Source organism: Lissotriton helveticus, chromosome 1_1 (genome assembly GCF_964261635.1).
Source record: "Lissotriton helveticus chromosome 1_1, aLisHel1.1, whole genome shotgun sequence".
Classification (NCBI taxonomy): Eukaryota; Metazoa; Chordata; class Amphibia; order Caudata; family Salamandridae; genus Lissotriton; species Lissotriton helveticus.
In genome coordinates this window covers 1,782,321,598-1,782,346,911 of record NC_136057.1, presented here as the reverse complement: position 1 = coordinate 1,782,346,911, position 25,314 = coordinate 1,782,321,598, and the positions used below count along the sequence as shown (strand labels likewise).

Sequence of the window (25,314 nt, the reverse complement as noted above, 5' to 3'; positions counted from 1 at the left end):
ATCAAGCAATTTAACAAACAAAAAAATGGACCAGTATTTATGGGAGCTCAAGTGCTTCATTTACTGTTATGCCAAGCTCCATTTCATTTTACTATCTACAACGTGTGATTGAGAAAAATGTGAAATATTGCTTAGAGCAATCAAGGGATTGTGTGAAGATCCACACAAGAGTGAACTGACTAATTCACTCTGCCAAGCAACTCCTCTGTACATACCATGGCTCCAGCTACATTTAGAAGGAATTAGTGCATTTCTGAATTTCTCGTTATAAATGTTCATATGAACAGGCTACCCATACAGTATTCTTTTGTTAGTTCACTAAATTGACCATTCTGTCAATGCTTAATCGGATTTAGGGCCTTTGGGAGGAATGATGACAATTTAATTAAATTTATCAGAAACAACTTCTTTATGCGATGGTCCTATTTGTGCAATCTTGGAATGAAAACAACAAGGAAAAAAACTTTTGAACTTTAAAAGGCTTTTGGCCTATCCTTAAAAAAGAAATCTCAATAACCCTGAAACTCACCAGAAATCTTGTGTCCAGGACATCCATCACAATTATCCACCCCAGTCAGCCACAATATGCACACAGTTCTACTAGCGACAACATTCACACTATGGACTCCTATCATCTTCCAACAATCCCTGCTAAATTAAAAGACCACATCACTCTTCCTAGGTTCACCATGGCTGAACCTTCTGTTGGGACTTACCCTCAGCAATTCCAACTTTTCTCTGATTTCGATGAACCCTAAGTGCAGCTTGCCACCAAAGTGATCTGCGAGCCTCCGATCATTATCGTGGAGACCAAGATATGCAGAGCAAACCTCGCACACACGCAGCTTCTGCTGCTGGAAACTGGAGGCTGGCATAGAGTTGCGATAAATGTCCTAAGGAGAATAAAACAGACAATTGATGTTACTGAGCTTCAGACTGGGACTTGATATACAGTGAAGTAGGATCAATGCTTGTTGATATAGTCACTAGATGCATCCAATGCATATTCTTTAAATACTAAATTACAAATTACGAACACAATGAACAGAGAAGTAAGCCAAGTATTTATGGAAGACATACCTCTGCTTCTCTTTTATTGGCTCGTGCTCGCTCCACCTCATCCATCACTTTCTGAGACTCCTCTACATTCCCTTCAGCTCCCTGCTGCTCCGCTTTAGCTAGCAGCTTCCCAATCTCCTCATTCCACTCATGGACTTTTTCAGCCTATTAGACAGAGAGAAAAGTCAGAGCCAATACAGCTGGCTGAAGACCAGAAAATTAAGCAGTTCGATTCTACTGTCCAGCATGGGGTCTTTTTCAAACATTACTTCCTCCAAAGACATGAGAGAGAAATGTTTGCAAGTGTAAAAAGCCTGCACAGTGCTGGAGGAACAATACTAATCTCAACTACATATACTAATCTCAACTACATTAAAACTATAAAACCATGTGATAAACAACAACATCAGAACACACACTAACCTTTTCATAAAAGCAAAGTATTAAAATAAGATGGGACCCTTCGTATGGTAACTTCCTGCGTTGACAGGCAGGTGATCTTCAACTACCTCCAGGTTGGTTTAAGGGTAAGATATTAACCTACAAACCCAGAAGGCAGATTGTGATTCAAGTCCCCATATAGCTTTATGAAGTTAGCATGTCCAGCTTTCAATGAAGCTTGCTGAACTGCTCTTGTTCAAACAGATAGACTGCAGAAATGGACTCAGATTTCAGGATTGGAGGGGTACCCAAGAAAACAACAAGCATTGGAAATGCAATAGGTCTCGTATTTATTTGAGTTAGAGCTAATGGCATTGTAAACGGCAATGTCTTTTAGCCATGTCTTATGGAGTGTATGCATGTGGTGTGTAGTGGAATTATGTGGATTGGATTAAAATTGTTAGTTGTGGAATTGTGTGGCGTGAAATTGTGTGGTGTGGAGTGTATTTGTGTAGTGAAATGATGTGGCATGGTAAAATGTGGGTAGCAATTATGTGGCATTGAGTTTAGTGGGATTGTGTGTTAGAGTGTAATTATGTGTAATAGTATTTTGTGTTGTGGAATGGTATGTGGTGGAGTTTAATTATGTGGTGTGCTGTAGAATTTTGTGGCATGATGTGGAATTCTGTAGTGTGGATTAGATGTATGTGGTGTGTTGTGTTATTGTGTTGTTGAGTTGAATTTTGTGGATTAATGTCAAATTATGTGGAGTGGATTGTATTATTTATTGAATAATGAAAGGCACTTTCCTTCTAATACTGCATGCAAGTTGTTTATATACAATATACATAAAACCCTGACTTTTCCATTCTAGCATTATAAGACCACGACTAAGGGATATGGTTGGTAGGTACCAGCATGTACATATGTTTTGCCTTTGTGTTCACACTTTGAAGAGCACTTCAGCTAGAATGTTAGTGCCCCTTGAATGGAGAATGTCTGATCCTTATGCCCTCCATTCAACCACCACACAAAGGCTAAAGTTAACCCCAATCTTTCAAACATGCACTCCGACAATATAAGCACCACCACATAATTTCTACAAACCATATAGTACAAACAACATACATTAATGGTTACGCCTAGCAGATAGTTATTGGCCAGAATAGTTTAAATAGGTCAGTGTGATTTTTAAACCGCATTCAGTCATTAAAAAAAAGCAAAATATTGTGTAAAAAATAAAAAATGTAAAATCCTGGACGTGGTACTTTGCAAGCTGCTTTTCAGAAAGAGTGCGAGACAATTACATGCAATATTGTAGAATGAATGCACAAAAGTGAGAGATCTGCTGAAAAGAAAGAGGAGTCTGTTTTAGGGGTGCGTGCGTTTGAGTGATTCGTGGTGCAGGGGCCTTCTTAGCAGTGGAAGCCCTGCAGCAGTAACTAGCAGGCAGAGATACAACATCATTGGGATAATTTAGAAGTCACGTCCCCCGGGAGGGGACACTGCAGATATAATGCTTTACTTTATCGAAACTATCATGCATTCAGAGATGGAACCGATAGGAAATACATCAACTTAAGTCAGATGCTCGATGCGAGTGCTAAGGTCTGAAAAATATTACATTTGAGAGTTAATCTGAAGAATATTAAATGTAAGAGTTAATGCTGCCCTGTGGGCGCCCTGGAATGATGCACTGGGTCTGGACAATGCGGATACCACTGCTTTATAGTTACGGCAGGTCCTAACCCCACCATGCTGCATCTGTATCTTCGGTCTTAAGAAGTCGCTCTCGTCTCAAACACATTCCAGTAGTAAACAGTAAAAGCACCGACAAGACAGAGCTGATTGATCCATTAACTCTCACTCCCTGCTAGCAGTTTTTGGCTGAACTTTAGCTTTGCATTCCAAAGGGCAAGATTTTGTAACTTAAAGCAGAGAGCCAGAAAACCCGAACGGACTAGCAAGTTCTCAATAAAGTACACTGAAATTGAACACAGGGTCGACTGGTTGCTCTGGAAGCAAAAAGAGTATTTAAAAGTATTAAAAAAAGCAGCGCTGAAAGCGATCGCTTTCGCAATCGCTGTAGTAAAAAAAAAAACAAGGTGCGAGTTACATAACATGTTGTAACTGTAAAAGTGTGTTACGTGCCAGCCCATCACTCGCATAATAAACACACTTTTTCCATAATAAAATCAAAGCATACAACAACCTAACCTGATCGCGGGTTTCAATATTCCCACATGCATGCGTAAGTAGCTTTCACTTTTCGGTTTTATTCTTTGCAGTATGGTGAGCAAAGTTCTGTTTTTGTGATTAAACATTTTAGGCTATATGTACCAGATATAAATATACAACGCTGTCTTTCTATGCAAGTTACTAAAAGTGTGTGTGTATGCCGGTGCCATACGGCAATACTTTCTCGACCAGTATGGGGCATTCAATGTTAAAAATATTGGAATGATAATGTAAATCGGAGATTTTTTCCCACCGCCATTTAAGAAATATTTTGTAAAGTACTAATTTATTAAGCCTATTTTTCCTTTTAAGTGTAAGCAAATTCGCTATACAGAAAAGGTAAACAAATAGAAAACATGCAGGCTGTGAGCCTAAAGATCTCGGTGGCCTGCCCTTCCGGTCCCTTCAAACACGAGGAAATAGAGACGAGGAATCTAGGAATGCGATCCCTCTCAGACAATGGAGCAGAGCAGAGAGGTGCGGCCGAGGCCCTGGAAGAGCCTTTAATGGATCAACACTTGTACTCTCACACACAGCCGCGGCGAGGGGGACGGGAGAGGCGCTCCGCTCTCAAGCAGCCAGGGAAGGAGCCCAAAGACCTCTTTCTTCGTCAAAAATAAAGCAGCAAGGGGAGCCCCTCATACCCCCTGTCTGCTCGCGTGCAGCGCCCAGGGAAAGTGGATATTTAATGCCGGTTTGGTGGAGAACAAAAGCAGGAGGCTGGCTTTTGTGTCTCTTTCTTTTTGTACAACCACCCTCGTTGCTGCCTTTTCAAACAGAAAGGTTCCTCTGGGCAGCGTGGACACAGAGGGCAGCCCGGCTGAAACGGTGAATGTGGGGTTAGGGGCTCTCGGATGCTTTTGCTGTTTTGTTTTGCTCGGATTTTGCAGAAATGCCAGTGCGGGTCATGGGTTTGATGCGGGGCTGAATGAATGGGGCAAGGGTCCCAGGAAGGGAGGGATTGTTTAATGGAGGAGGATGGTGCAGCGACAGACTGCCTGCAAGCTGGGGTTCTTCAGAAGCCAACACGTCGAGCTGGAGGCCTCGCTGCTTTCGTTTGTTTGAACGTTTGTGCTGTGTTTTCTCACCGGTTTGAAAAGCAGCCCCTCACGCGGGCCTCCGAAGCCTGTGGCTTTCCTAGGAATTCAGACCCGTTGAGGGGCGCGCCGGCCAGGCCAGTCTCATGAGGACGGAGAAGGTCGGAATTTTGCTCCATAGACTGCCGACACTTTTCTACAAGCAGCACTGAAAGCGATCGCTTATGTCTTCAAATATCGCGCCTGTGCCGGGCACCATAATTGAAGACATATGGCCTTTGGTGCGCCTAACAGACACCAATAGGCCATGGGCGGAGCTACGCGACCACCCATGGCCTATTGCGTGTTCAGTTTTAAAAATACACGAGCACAAAGGCCAATGAAAATGGACCTAGGAAATGACACGCACGAGCTGCGTGGAATTTCCAGGTCCATTTTCAAAACCCCCGAAAAAAGGACTGGCTGCGCGACACTGCTGTGCAGTGTACGCTAGGCCGAGACCTAAAAACTGCAACACCTCCTACCAGAGTACTGTCCACACAATTAAAACTGAAACAGTCATATGAACAATAGTTACTTACCTGTAATCTGGGGTTCTCCAGCATTGGTGTCTTTCATAGATTCACATGCCTGAATCATTCCCCGTCGTCGGAGTGGGAGTCCCACGGTACATAAAAAAGCAATAATATGCCTATAGAAAACACCAAAACCTTGGTAATACCAACCAGGAAGTAAAGTAGCCCTAACCTACAGTGTAAAAAACTTCCACCCTCATGACTATCCTAGTCATTTTGTATAGACCAAACTGCAGCCAATCAGGTGACAGCACCCACCAGAATGTTCTCCCCAGAGGCTCAGGCTCTCAGATTTTCTCGCACAGGCGTGAATCCAACATAATCGCCTGAAGGAGCCTCTGAGGGGAGGTGGGCGGGTGCATGTGAATCTATGAAAGACACCAATACTGGAGAACCACAGATTACAGGTAAGTAACTATTGTCTTTCATAGATTCACATGCCTGAATCGGAGTAGATAGCAGTACAAAACATCATGCTCATTAGATGCTCCTCATATCATAGTATAGCAAAAAGAATAACATGTCATAATAAGAGTCTAAAAAGAGCATAGAGGAGGAGGGAGAAAAGAGGCTCACCTTATTTGAAAAGATTGCGAAGAACTGCTCTACCCACCGAAGCATCTGCATCACTTGCAGTGTCCAAACAGTAATGTTTGGTGAAGGTATGCCCACTGGACCAAGTTGCAGCTCTGCATATCTGATGAAGAGGCACACCACCGAAGAGAGCGGTAGAAGAGGAGACCGCTCTTGTAGAATGCGCCCTTGGTAAAGACTGTAGGGTCTTTCCTGCTTGTTGATGACAGAGTCCAATCGCTGAAGAGACCCACCGTGCTATAGTCTGCTTGGATACTAAGCATCCTTGATGCATCTTTCCGTATGCTACGAACAGTTGGTCTGTCTTTCGTATCGTGGCAGTTCTTTGAAGATAGAACTTGAGACATCTCCTGATGTCCAATAAATGCAAGGCCCTTTCAGCCACTGATAGCGGATTTGAGTAGAATGTTCTGAGAATTACCGGCTCATTAAAATGGAAGTCAGAGGGAACCTTGGGCATGTACCTTGGATTTGTACGCACCACCACTGAGTCTGAAGTGAATTGCAAGAATGGAGACTTCGTTGTGAACGCCTGAATGTCGCTCACTCTCCTTGTAGACGTCAATGCTAAGAGCAAAGAAACTCTCCATGAAAGGAACTTGAGATCTACTTTATGAATAGGATCAAAAGGGTGAGGCATGAGTTGAGCAAGCACCACGTTTAAGTACCAGGATAGAGGTGGACGTCCAATTGGAGGAAACATACGGAATAATCCTTTAAAGAATTGCTGAATAATTCTTGATGAATACAGATAAGTAGAGCCATCCTGACGGAATCTGGAAATGGCTGCCAAAAATACCTTTAGAGTTGAATGAGATAATCCTGATCTAGCCAGATGCAGAAAGAAAGGCAAAATCCGTTCTAGTTTAGCATGAATGGGATGCAAATTGGCAGAGTGACACCAGGCAAAAAACCTTTTCCATTTGAGTTTGTAGGTCTTAATCGTGGCCGGCGCTCTAGCATTGGCCAGAACCTCTTGACAATCCGCCGGGATGTCTAAATGGGCAAATTCATTGTGTTGAGGAGCCAAGCTGCTAATTTTAAAGAAGCTGGGTCCGGATGGCATGCTTGATCCCCTTGAATTGTCCGGAGATTCGGTATTTGTGGCAACTGAATGGGATTGCACTCAGATAGGAGAAGCTCGGTGAACCAATACTGTCAAGGCCACCTGGGGGCAATGAGGATTAGGCAACATGGTTGTCTCTTCATCTTCCAGATGACCTTGGGAACCAATGGAATTGGCGGAAAAGCATATGCAAATATCGGAAACCAGTTCATCGAAAGAGCATCCCCGCATGAGTTATTGTGGGGGATCCAACTTACAAAGTGTCGGCATTTCCGGTTCCAATTCGTTGCAAACAAATCCAGGTCGGGTGACCCCACTCTTGGAATACTCGATCCAGATTTAGAAGGTGGAGATGCCTTTTTTGAGGTAGAAGTTGAAGGCACGCCAGAATTCTTGGAGGATTAGGCTTTTCTCAACACCTTTGCTCCAGAAGAAGTTATATCTACCTCGGCCTTCCTCTTTCTAGAGGACATAGTTGACCAAGAGGCTATGCTTCCTACCTCAGAAAAGGGGTTTTCCTGGTCCTTGATCTTCTGGAGCCACAGGAGAAGACAACCCTCCCTGTCTCTGAGGGTCTTCTGAGGAAAGGTTCTGCAGATCTTAGACTCCTTAACCTCATGGTCTGGATACAGACAATAAATACATTTTTTGTGGGGATCCTCCTTAAAAAGCCTAAACTTCCCACAAGAGTCGCAAGGCCTGAAGAGGGATTTAGAAGATGACATCTTGAAGAAGGTAAAAACCAACCAAAGCTGTGAAGAAACTGAGCAGAGCTCAGGGAGACTACCTTTCACACGACGTGCGGTAGAAAATATGAGAGCCTGAGCCTCTGGGGAGAGCATTCTGGTGGGTGCTGTTGCCTGATTGGCTGCAGTTTGGTCTATACAAAATGACTAGGAAAGTCAGGTGTGGAAGTTTTTTACACTGTAGCTTAGGGCTACTTTACTTCCTGGTTGGTATTACCAAGATTTTAGTGTTTTCTATAGGCATATTATTGCTTTTGTATGTACCGTGGGACTCCCACTCCGACGAAGGGGAATGATTCAGGCATGTGAATCTATGAAAGACACCCCAATACTGGAGAAACAACGGTTCCAGCGGAAAGTTAGGCTAATCTATAATAATAATCAAATGCACAATCGCAATCACAAAGACGGGTTAAGGTGATATCAGAAAGAAAGAAAGAAGGACTTGCAGACTGTATATTGACAATTCTTTTGATCAGATTTGTAAAACTCAAATTGATATATACACAGACCAAGAAAAAAACAATAGTGCTTTCGTGTCCCCAAGTGAAATGGAACCATAAAACAAACAGTAAAAAAACATGCAACGTGTACAACTTGGTTTCCACTATATTTTAAAGGCGACCAAAGAGTAGCTTAGTAATGATCCAGCTGCTGTGTACAATAGTCAAAACTGGTTCATAAAATACAGTCAACAGCGTTTCGACCCTTTCCAATGCAGGGTCTCTTCAGGACCAAGGGATATGGGGACAATCCGATGGCGATTGATCAGCCTCGTGGGACAGTGAGATAAGTGAGACACCGGTAAAGTGAGAAAGGAAAAGGGGATACTCACACGGGGACCCATCGGGTGCCCTGTATGAGAGACGCACTGGTAGGCTGCCAAACTGACTTAATCATAGGTTGCTCAATTGTGGTAGATGGCAGAAGTACATGACCCCCACTTAGTATAGTAGTGCTGGAGCAGATTCTTCAATGTAATTGAAATGGCCGCAGGACCAATCGTGCCAGAGGGATAGTATTACTCTTTGGAATGAATCTGTATGGGTGTATTTCAATTCAAACTGCTCCGGTCGTAGATATCACACCAAGACATTTCCTGGACAAAATGTAAGTAATTACCTTTTAGTACAATTGCAGTTTTTCAATGTTTCATACTAATCATCTCCACACTTAGAAGAATTTTCAAGGAAAACAGTCAATGCAATCCTGAGGGATGTAATTGGTTTGCAGGTAAGTACAAGTTTGAAGGAGTTGGTATTCTGGGGTTAGAACCAGGGTTCTCCCAGGGTCAAAGATGCACTCTCAAAGCACACTCAGCTGCACCAGTGTAGCCGGGTGCGGAGGCCCAATGTTATCCATTGGGGGATAAACCACTGCAACAGATACAGGTGACCACTGCTGTACAGTCTATGCAAAAGTATGAATTCTGCAGCTCATATGCCTCCAACGGAAAATGCTACTTACTAGTATGGATCTGTTCTTGGCATGTAGAGCAGCAAAATATCATGCGCCCACCCGCCTCCCCCGAGCTTATATCTGTTCCAGTGTTATCTTACTTAGATACACTCACATGGACATATTTTCTGATTCGACCAAAGAAATGCGTTACTTACCTGTAACTGCAGTTATCCAGTATTAGTGTCTTTCATAGATTCACATGCCTGAATCATTCCCCGTCGTTGAGACTGGAGCCTCCGGTATATAAAAAAGTAATGTCCTAGAGCCATACATAGAAAAGAATAGGCCTAAGGATCTCACCTTAGTGTCCTATCCACGTCCTTATGTAAAAAGGACCAAAACAGAGTAGGCCCAAGGGTCCCACCCTAGTGGCCTATCTGTGTCCTTTTGTAAAAAGGACCAAAGTAAAGAAACCAACCAATCAGCTACCACCTCCTTCTAGAACCTTCCTGTCAGGAGCCCAAGTCTCTCAGATTTTCGTACGCACCAAGCTAGGTAGGCGTAAACTTGCTAGAGAGATAGGCGAGTCCTTCCAGGGGAGGCGGGAGGGTGCAGGTGAATCTATGAAAGACACTAATACTGGATAACTGCAGTTACAGGTAAGTAACGCATTTCTTATCCAGTATTTGGGTGTCTTTCATAGATTCACATGCCTGAATCAGAGTAGCAAGCAATGTATAATGCACATTTTTGATGGAACATCATATATGAGTATGTTGGTAACACATATCACACGGTTGAAAACCAACAAAATGCAATGACATGTAAGTAATAGCAAAGAAATGTGCATACCAGCAAAGGATGGAGGGATGTAGGAAGGCTCACCTCACTGGAAAAGATGGCGAAGCACTGCTCGGCCCACTGCTGCATCCTTCATCAGCTCAGTATCCAGGCAATAGTGCCTGGTGAAGGTGTGCGGGGACTTCCAGGTCGCCGCTCTGCAGATGTCCAACACCGGCACTCCAGAGAACAGCGCCGCAGACGTGGACATGGCTCTTGTCGAATGAGCTTTGACTCGTGAGTCCAAAGGCCGTCCGGCCTTGTCATTGCAAAAGGTGATCGCCGAAGAAATCCACCTTGAAATACTTTGTTTTGTCAAGGGCATGCCTTTCCTTGGTCTACTAAAGGCAATAAAGAGTTGAGATGATTTTCGGAAGTGTTGTGTCTTGTCGATGTAGAATTTAAGACATCGCTTCAGATCTAAGGAATGTAGAGTTTTCTCGGCTGCAGTGGTAGGATTTGGGAAGAATGACCTGAGAACCACTGGTTCATTTAGGTGGAAGTCCGAGGGGACTTTCGGAATAAACCGAGGGTTAGTTCTTAGAATGACTCTGTCCTTCCTGAACTGCATAAAAGGATCTTGGATTGAGAGAGCCTGCAACTCACTGACCCTTCTGGCAGAGGTCAAAGCTAAGAGGAGGGCCGTTTTCCATGAGATGAATTTGATCTGCGCTTTATGGATGGGTTCAAAGGGGTGCTTCATTAATTGGTGAAGGACCACATTGAGGTGCCACGACGGAGGGATCGGTCTTGGTCGTGGGAAGGACCTGAAGAGACCCTTAAGGAATTGTTTTATAAGTCTGTTTGCCCACAGGGATGGACCCGTAGAAGTCCTTGTGAATCTGGAGATCGCCGCTAGATGCACTTTGATGGATGAGTGTGCGAGGCCCGATTGCGCTAAATGCAGTAAGTATGGTAGCAGCTGCTGTGGAGTGATGCGGAAGGGGTGGAAGCCTTTAGCCACACACCAAGAGCAGAACCGCTTCCATTTTAGTGAGTAGGTTTTATTAGTGCTGTCCGCTCTAGCCTTTGCAAGGACGACTCTGCACTCCTGCGGAATGTTTAGGTGGCTGAATTCGCGGTATTCAGGAGCCAAGCTGACAATTTTAGAGAGCTCAGATTCGGGTGATGTACCTGTCCTCGGGACATTGTGAGCAGAGCTGGATGTTGATGCAGGCGAAGAGGTGGCCGGGCAGAGAGGCGATGAAGGTCCGTGAACCAGTGCTGCCTCGGCCAGAATGGAGCGATTAGAATCAGAGTGGAGGGCTCTGACTTCATCTTCCTGAGAACCCTGGGTATCAGTGGAAATGGCGGAAAGGCGTACGCAAATACGGTGCACCATGCGATGGAAAATGCATTCCCGAGGGTTCCTGGGTGGTGATGCCTGCTTGCAAAGCTTGGGCATTTGGCGTTCTCTCTGGTGGCAAAAAGGTCTATTCGCGAGGTTCCCCGTTCCGCGAAGATGTGTTCCAGCACTTCCGTGTCCAGCTCCCATTTGTGGGATGGAGACCCCTCTCTGCTCAGGGCGTCCGCCAAGACATTGTCCTTGCCCGGGACGTACTCCGCTTTCAGCGTTATCCCATGTTCCAGACCCTTTGCGATTCGAGATAGTGAGAGCGATCGCGTCCCCCCCTGTTTGTTCAGGTAGTGCATCGTCGTGGTGGAGCACTGGGGAGTTTCGAATGCGTGGTAGGAAAGCTTGCAGAGCTAGGAAGACCGCTCTTAACTCCAATAGATTGATGTGGAGCTTGGTTTCCTGTTTCGTCCACTTGCCGTTGATCTGGAGTTCCTGGAGGACCGCTCCCCAGCCTTCTAGGGATGCGTCAGTTGTTATTACGTGTGGTTCTGCAGGAAGCAGGAACGGCAGTCCCTGTGACATGTGTTTGAGCGATCTCCACCACTGTAAGTGGTTGACCATGGTTCGAGTGACTCGTATGCGGTCCTCGAATGATCCCGTAGCTTGTGTCCATTGTTTCGTCAGCTCCTCCTGGAGTGGGCGCATTTTGAGGCGGCAGTGGGGAATGAGCATGATACATGAGGACATCATGCCGAGGAGGGACTTGAAGGTGCGGACCGGCAGAGTCTTCCGTGATGCCACTGACGTGGCCAGGGAGATGAGTTTGATTTTTCTCTCCTGAGAGGGGAAAGTTCTGACGCGTTCCGTGTCCAGAGTCGCTCCAAGAAATGTAATGATCTTGTTGGGTTCCAGTGCCGACTTCTCGTGGTTGAGGGTCAATCCTAGTCGGTGGAAAATATTCAGACAGGCGCTGGAGGATGTAGCTGCGGCGGTCGCGGATGGTGCCTTTACCAACCAGTCGTCCAGGTATGGGAAGACCTGGTGTCCTTGTTGACGAAGGAAGGCTGCCACAGGGGAGAGGCATTTGGTAAATATCCGTGGAGCCGATTTGAGGCCAAACGGAAGGACACGAAATTGGTAGTGTTGTCCAGCTACCGCAAACCTGAGGTACTTTCTGTGCCCTTTGAGGATAGGAATATGGTAGTAAGCGTCCTGCAGGTCTTCTCTGGTTCTTCCCCCTGTAGTTCGACTTGCCGTAGGAAGTCTGGCACCTTTGCTGGTTTTGTCGCGGTTGGTATTGCGGTTTATTTTGGTTGTACGAATAGGAAGACCTATTCTGGTAGGTGCCCTTATATGAGGATTGTCCTCTACCTCTGTTTCCACGAAAGGACTGGTTCCGGAATTGTAGTGTTCCAAGGGCCTTGGCCGTGTCCTTTTTAATGGTGGTTAGGGCCTCATCAATCTTGTCACCAAAAAGATGCTGGCCGTCGTAGGGCATATAGAGAATTTTCGTTTGCACTTCCTGGCGGAAAGAGGTGGCTTTGAGCCAGCCTTGTCGTCTGAGTACGGCAGCCCCTGCCAGTTGCCTGAAGCCGGTCATGGCTACATCCATTGCGCAGTCAATGAGCTCGGAGGCAGATGTTTGGCCTTCCAAGAGAAGCGAATGAGCCTCCTCCTTTAAATCCTCTGGCAGATTAGATAGGTAGGGTGCAATATCTGCCCAGAGTCGTCTATTGTAGCGGCCCAGAAGTGCAATTGAATTCGCCACCTTCACCGTCATGGCCGACGTGGTGGAGAACCGCTTGCCAATAGTATCCAGTTTTCTGCCTTCTTTGTCAGGTGGCGTTGACAGAGGCGATGCTGGGTTGCGCGAGTTTTCCTGTGCCGCCTGTGTTACCACAGAGTCTGCCTTGGGGTGACCTGTGAGGCATGCTAGCGCCGATGAGGTTGCTTTGTATTTTTTATCGAGCCTGGGTACTACAACTGGGATTGAAGCTGGCGTTTGCATCAGTTGTTTACCTTGTTTCCATATAAAGTCAATGATGGGGATTGACCTGGTTGTCTTTTTAGTTGGCTCCTTGAAGTCGTAAAGGAAGCACTCAGTTTCCTGAGTTTCCATAGACATATGGAAACGTTTGGCAGCGCGCTCTACAAGATTATGGAATCCACCGATGTCTGCGGGTGGTGATTCCGAAGACTGTGGTTCTGGGGAGGCCGGAGAATGTGCAACATAGTCCTGGTCTACATCTGGGTCTGACTCGTCGTCACGGACCTCACCCTCTTCCTGATCTCTCTCCTCGTCCTCAGACGAGTGGATTTCTTGTATTGGCTCCTGGTCTCTACTAAGCACCAGTGGTGGCGGCTTGTGTCGAGACAAAGGAGTGGGTATCTGTGCAGCTGGGGGTGTAGGCGTAGTGGGTTTCTCCGGAAACCGCTGCTTGTAGTCCTTGATTAAGAATTGCAGGTCTGATACAATGGATGCTGGTAGGCACACCATTGGTGTAACCTGTGTGTGCACTTGAGCGTGGACTGACTGCTCTATATGTTCCTCCTCTTCCGGTTCCTCGTCTGTGCTTTGGCACTTGAGCACCAAGTCTGATGGGCTGGTGGCTTGTGTGTATAACTCTTCCTCCGACTCTTCACCTTGTAGTAGACAGGCGGGAGGTAGTTGTTGCACCTTACTGGGCGACGTCAGGACTGGCGTAATTGGCTTTTTCGTGATTTTAAGGGTGATATGGGATGTCTGAGGCAGCAAGGTATCCATGGCGTGCGATAGCAGCTCAGACTCCTTCCATGTTCCTGTGGTCGTCGACGCCTGTGTCGACGGTGCCGTCGTTGAAATTACCTTAGTCGACGGTAATTTACCCGTCGTCGACTGTGTCTCCGTCGACGGTGTCCTCGTCGACGCGCCCTTCGCGGTTTCCCGGTCGTCGACGGTACGGTCTTCGTCGACGGGGCTGCCGTGGACGACTTCGGTCTCTTCGTCGACGGTAAGATCTTCGTCGTCGATGAAGTGACTGGAATGGTCGACTGCACTGGCATACTCGCCGACGATGAAGGCGTCGTCCTAGTCGTCGAGGAGGTGGCCGACGATGCTGTCGTCGACACTGTCGTCGACGTTGAAGCAGTTTTTAGCGCTGAAGAGATCGTCGACGCGGTCGTCGTCAAGGTCAGCGGCTGCTTCCTGGTGACAGGAAGATCCTTGCCAGACACAGAGGCTTTGCCCTCTGAGGACTTCTTAAGAGTCTTCTTAGGAGGGGTGTCTGAGGGGCTAGGGGAAGTAACCCTTGGCCTCTTCAAGGAAAATTGTGAAGTACCAGAAACACTCTCACCGTCTTCTGACACCAAGTCGTCTCTGTTCTTCAGCCTGTTAAGCCAGAGTAGTAGGCGTCCTTCCCGGTCCTTGAGGGTCTTGTTTGAGAAGGTCCTACATATTTTGCAGTCCTTGGGTTGATGGTGAGGGTAGAGGCAATATAAACAGGTTTCATGTTTGTCCTCCACATGGAGCCTTTTCTTTCCACAAGAGGAACAGGCTCTAAAGAGACCCTTTTTCTGGCTATCAGCCATAATATAAGAAGTTGAGAAAATTCGTTTTTTGAAGTAAGAAGAAAGATTCCTAAAGAGAACTCAGGTGGAGACTCCCTAGCACAACGTGCGGAAGAAAATCTCAGAGACTTGGGCTCCTGACAGGAAGGTTCTAGAAGGAGGTGGTAGCTGATTGGTTGGTTTCTTTACTTTGGTCCTTTTTACAAAAGCACACAGATAACCACTAGGGTGGGACCCTTGGGCCTACTCTTTTGGTCCTTTTTACATAAGGACGTGGATAGGACACTAAGGTGAGATCCTTAGGCCTATTCTTTTCTATGTATGTCTCTAGGACATTACTTTTTTATATACCGGAGGCTCCCCTCTCGACGACGGGGAATGATTCAGGCATGTGAATCTATTAAAGACACCCAAATACTGGATAATTCCATCATTTCCCATCATGGCGAAAAACAATCTAAGGATGGAGTTGATGCACATGCGCACTATCGTCCAAGGGAGGAGTCACCTATCTCGTGACTACCAAGACTTCTTCCAAGACAACAAACTGCAATCATCCGAGCCCAACACCAGTTGGCAATCTATGCAAAAGTATGATATTCTGCAGCTCTACATGCCAAGAACAGATGCATACTGGTAAGTAGCATTTTCCTTAACTGTTACCAGGTAAGTAATCGGTCTTTGGAGTTGAGTTTCTGGGGTTAGAACAAGGGTTCCCCCAGGGTCAAGGATGCACTTTTGATACACCCTCAGCGGCACTAGGGCGGCTAGGTGTAGAGTGCTTCGGTCCAATATTATCCAATTGGCGATAGGGGGCCTCCAGTTGGTGGTTGGTGGCAGGCAGGCCACTGGGCTGTGGGAACAAAGCTCGTGGACTTTACCTCAGGGCAAATGGGGAAACAAAGTAGCACCCTCAGTGGCACTAGGGCGACCGGGTGCAGGGTGCTGTCTCAACGTTCGGCGCTCTGTTGGATTCAATGGGGAACCTCCAATTAGCAAAGGCACTGCAGACTAGGGACTACGGTCTTCTGGGTGCGACCACCACTTCGAGAGGTAAGTTGGGAAGTTAGGGGTTGGCGAGGCACCGTCCGTTTGGGCACACAAAGCTGTGGGGCGTTAGGTGCAGGGGTGCCTTTTGGGGTTGGATCTTCTTACCAGCTCCTGGTCGCGGTTGGGGGGACCTTCTGGTTTTAGGCTGCAGGCGTCGGCTGGAGGCAGATCAGGGGTCGCCGGATCTTGGGTCAGGATTGCCAGGGTGACCTCCTCGTAGTGTTTGCTCACTCGAGCTCAGGCCGTGGACCGCGGGTGCAGAGTGGGGCAGATCCGCGGTGTCCGGCCGTAGCCAGAAGTTGCAAATTAAAAAAATCCTGTGTTCACCGGAGTCTTTGTAGTTGAAGGCAGGCAGGTCCTCCGGGGTTTTTGAGGTTGCTGGCTGCAGGACACACTGGGATTTCGCAGGAGTAGGTTTGAGGGGGGAGACAGGCAGGTAGGACTGGGGTCAAGTCAGTGGGCGTCTTCATCTTGTTAGCTGCTGCACGGCTGCTCGGTCCTTCTTGTCTGAGGAAGCAAGGTTCAGGGATGTGTGAGAAACTGGCTCTATATACACTGGACTATAATGAAGTACAGTGTGTATAGAGTCCACAAACCCCAAAGGTATAACAGAGGTTAAAGTCAGGACTGACCTTACTCTCAAAAGTGGTAGCTTAGTCGAAAAGTAAGGCAGTACCAGAGGGCAGTGCAAAGCATTTGTTGTACACACTCAGTCAGCAAAGGATTTCACACACTTAAAGGCTGAACTCCAGGCCAATTGTTTTTATATCCAAAAGATATAGTAGTTTTATTTTTAGAACCAACAGGCATAAAAATATACTTTGCTAGATAGGAGTACTCTCGTAATTACTTTGCAAGGAAGCAATAAAGTTTGTGAACACAATAGGTACAGGGGTTGCTGAAGGCAACTCAAGACTAGACACTTTAGCATTGAACTCAATGGATTGTTATCATAAAAGTACAGTTGATTACAGTACAGATTACTTTATTAGTTCCACTACTAGATCCTAGATTCAGTCCTGGGTCCAAGCTGAAACCAGATTACCAAAAATGTTTTAGTTACTGTAGTGAATTTTTATGAATATAAAGCGGTTTTATAAGTTCACACTTAGAAACTTTTCAATGAAAATCTGGCAATGTTATTCAATAGGAGAAAATTCAGGTTGCAGGTAAAGTACAATTGCGTTACTTTTGTAATCCAGTACTGGGCTCCTAGGGCCAGCACTGGGGTCTTACCTTAAAACAGGTAGGTAGTTTCGTTTCAGTATTTTGTATGATTTTTAAAGAATACTTCAAGTTTTGAAAAGTAGACAGAAGAAATTTCATAGAAAAGCAGACAATGGGTTCCTATGGAGAAAATACAGATTACTAGTAAACCCGGTAAGGATTACTTTTGCGGTTCAGTACTGGGCTGCAAGGTATAGTACTGGCTTCTCCCCTGCTCACAGGAGAGTACTTCAGAATTCGGCTGATTTTATATGAATATTTTCAGTTTCCAAAACTTCACACTTAGAAAATTTTCGAGTCAAAATTAGTCAATGTAAGTGAGTTACCGTATTCCAGGTGAGTACTTGGCTGGTGAAGTTAAGGTTCTGTGCATAGACTCAGGGGTCCCCCAGGGTCAGGTAAGTACAGTTGGTTCAGCCCCAGCAGCACAGGGGCGGCCGGGTGCAGAGGTAGTTAGGCCCAATGATATCCAATGAGGGAAAGGGGGCCTTCGGTTGGTGGCTGCTGGCTAGCAGTCCACGCAGCTGTGGGAGCTGGACTCCTGGTCACTTACTCAGGGCAACGGGGGAATTAGGATAGGATAAAGTTGGCACAGCCAGCGGCACTCGGGCGGCTGGGTGCAGGGTGCTCTTGAGCCGTCGGGCGCTCAATGTTATCCAATGGGAAAGGTCAAAAAGGAACAAAGGCGGCAGGCTCGGGGACGGAGATTCTCCAGGGGCGACCAGCACTTCGAGAGGTAAGTTGGGATCTCGGAGCACAGGTAGGTACCCCAAAAGGGAGGAACAGGGGGCTGTAGGGTGCCGGGTGCAGGGGTGTTTTTGGTTGTCGGAAAAGCTTACCCTCAGCTGGTCACGGTTGCAGTGGCCCCTGGTTCAGAGTCTGCAGGCGTCGTCTGGTTCGTCGAGGAGGGTCTTTGGGCACTGGACTTCGGGCCCCAGTTGCCGGGGGGACGTCCTCGTGGTCTTGGATCGGTTGGGCACGGCCCGGGCGGGTGCAGAGTGGGCTGGTCCGGCGCTTCCTGGCTGGGACCAGGGGGGTTGTTGCAGCAGAGCCTCTGCTGATGGGAGTCCCAGTCTTTAGGAGGGTCAAGGCAGGCAGGTCCTCTGGGTGTCCCAAGGTCGCCGGGAAGTTAGGCAGGAGCAGGTTCCAGGATCAACAGGCCGGGAGGGCTGGGGCCAAGTCAGTTGTTGTCGTCCTGTCAGGAGCTGCACGGCGGGTCTTCTTCCTCTTGATCTTCTTTCTTCTTTCGGGATCTAAGGAAGGAAGGTTCAGGGAGCCCCTAAATACTGAATTTAGGGGTGTTACAGGTAGGGCAAGGACAGGGACCAATGGGTCCCTGTCATGGGGTGAGTACACCCCCTAGCCTGCTCCTCTCCTGTGGCAGGAGCCCAGCTGGGATTGGGCAGGGCTCCTACAAGATGGTCAGAGCCCGGGGTCGTGCTTCACCTCATCTCCCCAACCTGAGGGGTTGGGTTAGCACAGGCTGGATCACCCCCCTTCCTGATGGTTTTTTTTCCCGTCAGTCTTCCCGCCAGAGTGGGGGTTATAACTGGTGGGGGCCAGTTGCTGGGTACAGCAAATGGTCTGGAGAAGCTCACAGAGGCAGCATGCCTTTGAAGCTTTCCCCTGCCCATCCTGGGGGAGGAGACCTAGCACCTCGCCCAGGATGTGCATTGTTGCAGGCCCAGGAGAGCGGGGGGCTCTCCACCCAGGGCTCCAGCAACATGTCTGCTGTGTGGCAGCCTCTGCAGCCTCTCAGCCCAGACGTGGATGGTAGGTTAGGGTTTTCAAAGGGCATCTCTAAGATGCCCTCTGATGCATTGTACATTATATCGCACACTGGCACCAGTGCGGGTTTAATGTGCTGAGAAGTTTGGTACCAAACTGGCCAGTCTTCAGTGTAGCCATTATGGTGCTGTGGAGTTTGTAATGAAAACCTCCCAGCACCATATACTCTTAATGGCATCACTGCACTTACAGTGCCCAGGAATGGCCCTGGGTACTGTAGGGGCACAGGGCTCATGCACCTGTGCCCACACCTCTGGCATAGGGACCCAGCTAGAGGGGTGACTGAAGTATGCCAGGGCAGTGGGTTCTGTGGGCATGGCACACAGGGATGTGTGCCATGTCGACTCTTGGTTTAGTTCTGTACTTAGGCACTCAGCATGCAAAGGCAGTGTGTGGGTGCCAGGGTACAGGGCCCCTGAGGGTGGCACAATAAGTGCTGCAGCCCTCAGAGGTCTTCTCTGGTCACCATGCCCTGGGTACCATTTACTAGGGACTGACAGTTGGCCAGAGATGCCAATTGGGTTTTTAGTTTCAGCACAGTTTTAGGGAAGGAACACAGGTCCTCGGTACCTGGTTGCCAGGAACCCAGGTCACACTCAGTCCAAGCACATCAGCAGTTCAGACAAAAATGGGAGCATACCAAGGCAAGAAAGATGGCACTTTCTCACAGGGTGTCCCTAAATACTATAGGGGCGTTACAGGTAGGTAAAAGGCAGGGCCCAATGGGTCCCTTCCCTGGCGTGGGTGCGCCCTATATTATGCCACCCTTCAGTGAGAGGGGGGTATGAGCCTGTACCTGGTTGGCTGAGTACCCCCATCTTCAAGATGGCATGGACTCAGAGTTGTGCTTCCCTTCGCCTCCCCCACCTGAAGGGTGAAGTAGATAGAGCTGGGCACATCTCTCTTCCTCACTTGTTTTTCCCGCCGGTTCTCCCGCTCTAAGTGGGAGTCAGACCAGTGGGGACCAGTTGCTGAGAGGAGCAAGTGGCCTGGGGAAGCTCACAAAGGCGGCACCCCTTTGAAGCTTCCCCTGCGTCAACCCTGCCCATCCTGGGGGAGGAGGCTTGGCACCTCATCCCAGGATATGCATTGTTTCAGGCCCCAGAGAGCGGCAGGATCTCGACACAGGGGTCCAGTAACAGGTCTGGTGGTGGCAGCTGAAAGCAGCCACTCAGCCTGGGCACTAGTGGTGGGTCCGTTTTCAGAGGGCATCTCCAAGATACCCTCTGTGTGCATTTTTGATTAAATCCCACACTGACATCAGTGTGGGTGTAATGTGCTGAGAAGTTTGATAGCAAACGTCTGTTTTTAGTGTAGCTATTATGGTGCTGTGGAGTTCGAAATGAAAAACTCCCAGCACCATACACTTTTAATGGCAGCAATGCACTTACAATATCTAAGAATAGACTGAGACACTGTAGGGGTACAGGGCTCATGCAACTGTACCCTCACTACTGGTATAGTGCACTCAGCTAGAGGGGTGACTGATCTATGCCAGGGTAGTGGGTTGTAGGCATGGCACACAGAGATGTGTGCCATGTCGACTCTTCACTTTGGTCTGCCCCAAAACACGCAGCCTTCAAAGGCTGTGTATGTATGTATAAGGGTACATGACCTCTAAGGGTGGCACCATAAGTGCTGCAGCCCTTAGAGGCCTTCTCTGATCACAGTGCCCTGGGTACCTGTGGTACCATTTACAAGGAGCTGAACTGTGGCCAGAGATGCCAATTGGGTTTAGGCTTCAATGCAGTTTTAGGGAAAGAACATAGGCCCAGGACACACTCAGTCAAAGCACATCAGCAATTCAGCAAAAGTGGGGGCAACCATGAAGGAAGAGGGCACTTCCTCACACATGGCTGCAACATGGTCATCAGTGCACACATTCACAAAACATTACTGTGTGGATATTCAAATGAATAAAGAAGCACAAGTAGGACGAAAGGTCTTACAACATCTATTCACAAACCAAAGTTCATCTTCCGCCCAATCACCACAAGACTAGCAAACCGCTACAAAGTCTATGCACAGCATGTGAATCCAGAAAGCTTCACGCTGCAAAACGAATAGTTTACCTGTCGGTGTAATTTTGCAGCTTGAAGAATTTTCCGGATTCACTAGCGAACCCACCCACCTCTGCCAAGAAGAATGACAATAGGAAAAGAAAGAAGAAAAAAAAGAATCCGAAGTAGGCGACCAAAGGTGGGATCTTCCGGAGGAAGCTCGCCGACATCACATGAGTAAACCAAATGTTGGTATGTCGACGCCCACCAACAACAACAAAAAAAAGGAAAGAAATACTATAATTCCGGACCCAACCAGTAGATGGGGGAATAATGCACAGCAAGTGAATCAGAAAATTCTTCAAGCTGCAAAACTACACCGAGAGGTAAGAAAGTATTTGTTCCGGGCTGCCCCCTAAATACTGTATTTACGGGGTGTTTTAGGGGTCTCAAGATCAGTAGCCAATGGGCTACTGACCCTAGGGTTACTACCCCCTTGGTGTGCGCACCTCAGGTGGACATAATCCTTAAGCCTGATTGGAGAGTGCCTGCTATCTGCAAGATGGCAGGCACTGAAGGGTCGATTTCACCTTCCCTCCCCCACCTGAGGCGTGGGGTGGGCACACCTTCTGGGCTGTGCTAATTGTTACCCCCCTGTCTTCCAGTCGAAAAGGAGGGGAGACAGGAAGGGGGCCCTGCTCCTGATAGCTGAGGGTTACAAACCCCACCCCAGGGATCCAGAAACATGTCTCGTGGTGGCAAGGTTGTGTGTACCAGTCGTGGAACCCACCAGAGGCTGGTTATTTTTCAGGGGGCATTTCTAAGATCCCATCTGAGTGCATTTCTCATTAACTCCCACACTGGCATCGGTGTGGGTTTAATGTGCTGAGAAGTTTGATACCAAACTTACCAGTAAAGCCGTGGAGTTTGTAATGACAAACTTCCTGCACCATATTCTCTTAATGGCAGCACTGCACTTACACAGTATAAGAAAGGGAGAGGGAGAGGGAGAGGGAGAGGGAGAGGGAGGAGGAGGAGGAGAAGGAGGAGAAGGAGGAGAAGGAGGAGAAGGAGGAGAAGGAGGAGAAGGAGGAGAAGGAGGAGAAGGAGGAGAAGGAGGAGGAGAAGGAGGAGAAGGAGGAGAAGGAGGAGAAGGAGGAGGAGAAGAAGGAGGAGAAGGAGGAGAAGGAGGAGAAGGAGGAGAAGGAGGAGAAGAAGGAGCACCCCAACCCTGGAGAGAGGCGTCCGTGATCAGAGTTTGAGTCGGAGGGTCTTGATGAAATGGCACTCCTTGCATTAAGTGGGACTTCTTCATCCACCATCGGATGGAATCTTTGGCGGACTGATGAAGGAGTATTCGATCCTCCCAACGCCCCGACCTCTGTCTCCACTGATCCTCTAAACACTGTTGCAGAGGACGCATTTACAACCTTGCGTTTAGAACTATAAAGATACACAACACCATCGACCCCAGCAGAGAGGATACTTGGCGAACTGTCGGGGATGTGGTTTGAATAAGAAGCTGACATTTCATCCTGATTGATAATGAATATGCTACTTACCAGTATGCATCTGTTCTTGGCATGTAGGGCTGCTGACATTCATATCTATAGCATAGATCGCCGCCTAGTGTTGGGTCCGGATGATTGCACATTGTTGTCCTGGAAGAGTCTTCGAAGTATCACTAGAAAGGTGGCTCCTCCCCTGGACTACAGTGCGCATGGGCATCGACTCCATCTCCAGATTGTTTTTAGCCATTGTGGCGAAGATGGAGTGTAACAGTGTGAGCGATGGCCATGCTAAGAGTAAGTGTAAATTCTGCAGCCGCTACAGGCGCCGGGGAGGAGGGCGGGCGATATGAATGTCAGCAGCCCTACATGCCAAGAACAGATGCATACTGGTAAGTAGCATATTCAGTTCGAGGCATGTGGGCTGCTGAATTCATATCTATAGCATAGAATATATAGCAGTCCCTCCATTAGCGGCGGCCGCCTGTGCCAGTTGCAGACGTTTGAAAAAGTGTCCTTAGAACAGCCTGCCCTACAGCTGCTTGGAGTGCACATCTACACAGTAGTGTTTCGTAAATGTGTGTGGGGTAGACCATGTGGCTGCTCTACAAATGTCTTCTAAAGGGATATTTCCAAGGAAAGCCATGGAGGCCCCCAACTTGTGGGTGGAGTGGGCCCTTGGGGGGATTGTTAAAGTGCGCTTAGCCTTTTGATAGCAAATCTGAATATACTGAACAATCCACCTGGCTATACCTGCTTTGGAAATGGGGTTGTCCTTGTGTTGTGCGGAAAAGGCAACAAAGAGTTGTTTCGTCTTCCTAAAATCTTTGGTCCTATCAATGTAGTACATCAAAGCCCTTTTGACGTCAAGAGTGTGGAGCATTCTTTCAGCCACTGTCTCAGGATTTTGGAAGAACACAGGCAGTTCAATAGTCTGATTGACATGGAACTGTGAAACCACCTTTGGAAGAAATTTAGGGTTAGTGCGCAGCACCACCCTGTTGGAGTGAATCTGTATGAATGGCTCTTGTACGGTGAGCGCCTGGAGCTCACTAACACGTCGTAGTGACGTAATGGATATCAGGAAAGCCACTTTCCATGTTAAGAACTGAATCTCGAATGAATGTAGAGGCTCAAAAGGTGGACCCATCAGTCTGGTGAGGACCACATTAAGGTTCCATTCAGGAGCTGGCGGGGTCCTGGGAGGAATGACTCGTTTCAGTCCTTCTAGAAAGGCTTTAATGGCAGGCACTCTGAAAACTGAGAGATGCTGCCTGTTTTGGAGATAAGCTGCTATGGCGGATAAGTGTATCCGAATGGAAGCATATGCTAGATTACATTTGTAAAGATGTAACAAATAAAAAATGATGTTGTGAGTAGATGCATCTAGCGGGTTGATGTGTTCTGCACAGTAAATGACAAACCGCTTCCATTTTGCTGCATAGCATGCTCTGGTGGTGGGCTTTCTTGCCTCCCGTATGATATCCATGCAGTCGGGAGGCAAGTTAAGGTAGCCAAATTCTAAGACCTCAGAAGCCAGATCGCCAGGTTGAGCTGTTGCGGATCTGGGTGCTGAATGTCGCCATGGCTCTGCGTCAAAAGCCTGGGAGTGAGGCGCAGCCTTTGATGCAGTACCACGGATAGTTCTAGAAACGTGGTGTACCATGGTTGGCGTGCCCATGTTGGAGCAACCAGGATGAGTGTCATCGAGTGTTGCTTCAGTTTGCGTGCCACCAGTGGTATTAGAGGTGCTGGGGGAAAAGCGTACGCAAATTTGCCTGACCAGTTCATCCATATCGCATTGCCCTGCGACTGTGGGTGCGGGAACCTGGCGGCAAAGCTTTGTCATTTTGCGTTTTCCCTTGTGGCGAACAGGTCTATCTCTGGATGACCCCACTGCTGGAAGTACGGGCGGGGTACTGATGGATGCATCTCCCACTCGTGCATTTGGTGGCTGTACCTGCTGAGCATGTCTGCCATCTGGTTGTCTTTGCCTGGGAGGTGCTCCGCCATGAGGAAGATGTTCCTCTGAATGGCCCACTTCCACATGCTCTGAGCCAGATGAGACAACTGTGGAGTGTGTGTACCTCCCTTCTTCTGAATGTAGTACATTGCTGTCATGTTGTCCGTCCGGATCAACACGACCTTGTTGCACAGATGCACTTTGAATACCTTCATCGCCATGAAGATTGCCATCATCTCTAGGAGGTTGATGCGCATCCTCGTTTGCTGTGTCGTCCACAGTCCCTGCACCGTGTATTGGAGTACATGAGCTCCCCATCCCTGGAGAGATGCGTCCGTTGTTAGGATGATTTGTGGCACAGGCTCCTGGAACGGTCGTCCCTTGCAAAGGTTGTGTGGATTCCACCAATGCAGAGAGTTGTATGCACGACCGGTTACCAACACTAGGTCTTTCAACTGTCCGTGAGCCTGAGTCCACTGATATGCTAAGCACTCCTGAAGCGGACGCATATGTAGTCTCGCATGCGGGACTATGGAGATGCAGGAGGCCATCATGCCTATCAACTGCATGAACACTCGTGCCGGAAGCGAGTGTTGCGGTCTGAATTTCTGTATTAGCAATTGAATGCTGTTGATCCTCACTGGATTTGGCTGTGCTGTGGCTGCCAGAGTGTTTATCGTCGCGCCCAGATACTGCCGTATATGGGCGGGCTGAAGTTGTGATTTTGGGTAATTCAGTGAGAATCCCAGATCGTGAAGAAGGTGAATGGTGTGGGACATGACGGCGGCGCACTGCTGGGCTCACTTTGCCTGAACAAGCCAGTCGTCCAGATAAGGGTAGACGTGAATGTTTCGTCTCCTGAGGTGTGCGGCCACAGTCACCAGGCACTTTGTGAACACCTTGGGTGCTGTAGTCACTCCGAAAGGGAGGACTTTGAATTGGTAATGCCGATTCTGAATGGTGAATCGGAGGTATTTTCTGTGTGACGGATGTAGCGG

The 25,314-nt window shown here is 47.9% G+C and overlaps 1 protein-coding gene across 2 annotated transcripts in view; it reads right to left on the bottom strand.

Moving 5' to 3' along the window:
- Positions 1–25,314, bottom strand: part of LUC7L2 (LUC7 like 2, pre-mRNA splicing factor) — a 331,681-nt gene that overhangs the window by 69,753 nt on the left and 236,614 nt on the right. For both annotated transcript variants that reach the window (XM_078640346.1, XM_078640339.1), the window contains 2 exons: positions 1,081–1,224; positions 717–893 (listed from right to left, as the gene is read on the bottom strand). In XM_078640346.1, coding sequence (XP_078496472.1) covers positions 717–893; positions 1,081–1,224 — 321 coding nt within the window. The remainder of the gene's footprint in view (positions 1–716; positions 894–1,080; positions 1,225–25,314) is intronic.